Source organism: Hydractinia symbiolongicarpus, chromosome 10, assembly GCF_029227915.1.
Source record: "Hydractinia symbiolongicarpus strain clone_291-10 chromosome 10, HSymV2.1, whole genome shotgun sequence".
Taxonomy (NCBI): Eukaryota; Metazoa; Cnidaria; class Hydrozoa; order Anthoathecata; family Hydractiniidae; genus Hydractinia; species Hydractinia symbiolongicarpus.
Window position 1 is genome coordinate 17,474,619 of NC_079884.1, and position 4,013 is coordinate 17,478,631.

The 4,013-nt window shown below is 32.5% G+C and overlaps 1 protein-coding gene across 2 annotated transcripts; it reads right to left on the reverse strand.

Moving 5' to 3' along the window:
- Positions 1 to 767: 767 nt before the first annotated feature.
- Positions 768 to 3,564, reverse strand: LOC130613123 (putative RNA polymerase II subunit B1 CTD phosphatase RPAP2 homolog). Of its 2 annotated transcripts, none has more exons than XM_057434451.1 (4): positions 2,627 to 3,047; positions 2,191 to 2,289; positions 1,653 to 1,718; positions 768 to 1,451 (listed from the first exon to the last, which is right to left on the reverse strand). In XM_057434451.1, the coding sequence occupies exons 1-4, from the start codon at positions 2,657 to 2,659 to the stop codon at positions 1,353 to 1,355; spliced, it is 297 nt and encodes a 98-aa protein (XP_057290434.1). In that variant the 5' UTR covers positions 2,660 to 3,047; the 3' UTR covers positions 768 to 1,352. The 2 variants fall into 2 exon arrangements, with proteins under 2 accessions (XP_057290434.1, XP_057290433.1); XM_057434450.1 differs by lacking the exon at positions 2,627 to 3,047 and adding an exon at positions 3,055 to 3,564 and having other exon boundaries at positions 1,338 to 1,451.
- Between the last annotated feature and the right edge of the window lie 449 nt (positions 3,565 to 4,013).

The following is a 4,013-nucleotide window of genomic DNA, read 5'->3' on the forward strand; positions in this document are numbered from 1 at the left end:
TGTACAAAATGCTTTACGGTCAGCAACCTCGTTTCTGGGGCGACCCTGCTTTTTTGACATTCTCATGTTGGAAGACAGAAGGCTCGGTGTACAAGGTTGCATACAAAGCTAATATATAATAATAAAGCTTTTTCTTATCTTAGGAGCTGCCTTGAATAAAAAGAACAGACGGACACACCAAATTCGCCGATAAGGAGAAGAGGCTCTGAGCACGAGATTGCGTTTTTGAAGATAGATAAAACAGGGGTGCAACCTTGATTCAGACAAGGTGTCATTTTTACGAGGAGACTGGAAAAAGGGTGTGTTCGAGGTTGGGCAAAGGTCAAATCGTTCTCGTCAAACTCGCACGTCAATTCTTACTCTGTTTTGAAATGTTTTTTTTTTTTTTTTCTATAATACTGAACTGTGGGAACGAAAATGAATGTACAAATCGAGAAAGGAAAGACATATATTAAATATAAACTCGTTCTCTACAACTTTTTCAAAAGTTCTATAGAACAATATATGAGCAGTTCCAACAAAACAAAGAAGACTACATTCGGCATGTACTTTGACAATTCGTCGGGCAATTTTTTCCACTATTGATGCGTCAGTTGACTTTAGTTTTCTAGTGAATTGCCTGGTTTTTTGCCAACATCAGGAGGTTTCTTACACATTGTTGATAATGATGGAGAAAACTCACGCAGTCTAGAAACACGCTCTCGCCTGCTTTGTTCATCCAGACTATGCCAAGCTGTAGGATTGATCTGAGATAAGAGTCGTACATCAATTTTCATGAAGGCAGCGCTTTTACTCTCTGTTGGGAATCATTTCAGTTCTAATACGTATCAAGATGTCTTGTTGATGCTCATTACAACAGACAAAAAATACATTTGCTTACCTGAAAGTTACTGTGGAAAGTTTATCATTTCTTGAACATGATAGTTTAGTAGTTTAGTTGCCTACTAATGATAAACTTTCCACAGTAATATGAATAGTAGGCAACTAGCATCTTTTCCAAAAATCTTGACTTTAACTGTTGATAACGTCATAGCTTATTGGAAATTGCATAAAACCACCATATAGTAAACCTCCTGAAATGGTAAATGATATAAATGCTGATCATTTGAATATAAAATTTTCCTCGATTTTCACAATTATAAATCTGATATACGTAGTATGTTGGATCATTTGGGATTTTTGCAGCAGTTATATTGTTTATGTGCAAAAATAGAAAGATATGTCTATTATTTATATCATTCAGAAATCAAAACAACATGCCAAAATATGGTCATATACCCCCCCCCCTCCCCAAAGCTACAAGAAACCAATATCAAATAGGTTTGAAGTAAAATAACGCCTCTAACGAGTTTTTAAACTGCATACCTCAGACTTCTCAACCATAATGGAGATTGTGGTATCTGTTCCTCAACAAATTTGCTAGCTTTAAAGCAAAATGAACTGCAGAAACACTAAGATAAAATTAATGGGTTAATTCCTTAGCGAAAGTGGTGGTATATCTGTGAACCGCTTTGATGGAAAGCAAAAAGTGCTACAAGTGGTAGACACATGCACTAAATATTCATATACTACAAAGACAAATGTCATTAGTTGCTAACAAACCTTTTGTCCATGCATGCAAACAAACAAAAAAACAAACAAACAAACCATACTTTCCTTTCTGTCAAGTCATACACTTTATTTGAAGACGTGGATATGGAATATTTTTGTTTATTGAACTAAACTTAGAGAAGAATTAATTAGTTTGTGTCTTAAAAACGATGGCATAATAACACTACCAATGTTTTACGACCTGTATCTTACATAATTTTTTTAACTTTATAACATATATGTAAGCCTTTACAGTAAAGAAATTCTGATGACACTTCTTGCTCATTGCATTAGAAATAAAAAAGCAGAATAAGGCGTGCCAAAGAAATAAAAGAAGACTAAACAACGCGAATATCAAATATGAGCATAAACAATAAAGCAATGATATTTTTAACCCATTTATAGAAAAAAGTAAATTTTAGGCCAAATTTTTCAAAAAACCGAAAAATGTCACTTTTCAACATTTATTAATAAGCAACTTTGCAAAAAATTATAAAAAAGTAATGAGCGGATCCAGAGCAAAGCTGTGACGGAAGAACGGACCCTAACTGGCCAGTGCTCAAAAATGAGTGACATGGTTGACATTGAAAAACTGATCACCTTTAGAAGTTTATTATTACAAAGAGGATATCCACACCATTTGGAGACTGCTCTTTCTTCAGCAATATCACGATAATGTAACATTGTTATTTCATTCACCTTCAAAAAACAAGAAAGTTGTTACAGGTATCCCAAGATTTAAAATGGTATCAAAGCTATGTTGTAAAAATTAAAAGTCATTTCAAAATTTTAAAAAAGACTGTTTTTCCTTCTCAAATATTGGCGTTCAAAGATTTTAAGGTTCACTTATGCTGTCTTAATCTTTATATTACAATTTAGTAAAAACGTATCTCAATGCATTCTGATATTAGTAGTTTTGAACAAGTATTAAAGACAACCATGGAAATATGTAGATATTGTGGACAGCACCTGTAGCCAAATTTGGTGTCAGTGAAATCAGAAATGGTTGCAATGCAAAAACAAAGGTTTTGCTTACACTGGAATAAAATGTGACAGCAATTTTTCCCATTTACATAGTAGCCACATAATAGTCATGTTATCTCCATGTTAAGCCATGTTAACATATATAAACAAGAGTATAAAATGTATTGCAAAATACATTACAAAATTAGTTGAAAAACAAACACTTTATCAGTCACCATCATGACTAATATATTTAGTATATTCACATTGAGGCTGACAACATTCTTAAATGTAAAATAAGTATTAAAGGAATGTGATGATGGCAGAACAGGGGATTTTTAAGGAAAATATCTGAGGAGTTGCTATAAAATTTACTTACTGCACTAATGCCGTACTATATGCTTCAGCCATACAGGCAATAAATAGGAATTATTCTACTATTGAGTTTCTCATTCATGAAATTCTACCATTATAAATAAAACTGAAAGACTATATATCTACCATTATCTTTAGTTCTTCTTGAGATATTGACTCAGTCATGGCAAGGTGTTCAACCCAACGATAAGCTCTTTCCTCTGCAGCCACATGCTGTCTTATTTCTGCTTCAATCTCTGTCTTACTACCATGACAAAAATACAATTATATAACATTTGCTATGACCATATGGGTGATGACTGTATACAGCAGGCCTATAAATAAGGGGAGAGAAATTGCTCTTGTTCACCAAAGGCTCGCCCAATTCTGAGAAATGAGAAACTAGCTCCCCAATTCCAAAAAAAGTTTTCTTGCTGAATCAATGTTATCTTTCTTATTATTTACAGTAAAATAGAACCAAAATATATAAAAAAGATAACATAACATAAATAAAAAAGACTTTGTGATAAAATATGCGTTTATAATCTTATTCTATTTATTCAAATTGCTCAGCCAATTTAAATTATTGTACCTTTGGGGGAGCGATTTATAGCTCTGGTGTTATTTTCTTATTGATAGGACTGATACAGTCATCACCCATTTCACCATGGTAAATGAAAGAAAGTAACAAGTTGCACCACTGAACTACTTTTTTTAAAACAAGAAGATATGAAAGTATTAAACCACATTTAGTTTTCAAACTGCTGTAATGTGATAACTTTCATGATTTTGTAACAGACCTTACATGTAAAAAGTTGATAAAATCAACGAAAATTTTTAGTTTTTCACTTTGAAGCTGGCTGTGATAACTTTCGTCTTTGGAAAATTAGTTTCTTAAGAAGGATATTTTGAAATTTCAGAAAGAAGATACTATACAAGCATACATAAAAATTAAGTTTTTGCCATTATAAGGAAAAATCTGGTGATTTCCAACATGCAAGCCCTTCGAATCTTACGTATGAAAAATGTGTTTTTCTCACTTTTTTAAGACTTTTTTAAAACTTTAAGATTTAGTTAAAAAATGTATAAACATTAATGGATGGTGC

Bases quoted from the DNA above. Each gene is read 5' to 3' on its own strand.
- LOC130613123 (XM_057434450.1), bottom strand. From the start codon at position 3,093: ATGACTGAGTCAATATCTCAAGAAGAACTAAAGATAATG. The intron at 2,290-3,054 runs GTAGATATATAG...TGTTTTTTGAAG, and splicing joins AAGAAGAACTAAAGATAATG to GTGAATGAAATAACAATGTT. The intron at 1,452-1,652 runs GTATGGTTTGTT...ATTTTATCTTAG, and splicing joins ATGACTTGACAGAAAGGAAA to TGTTTCTGCAGTTCATTTTG.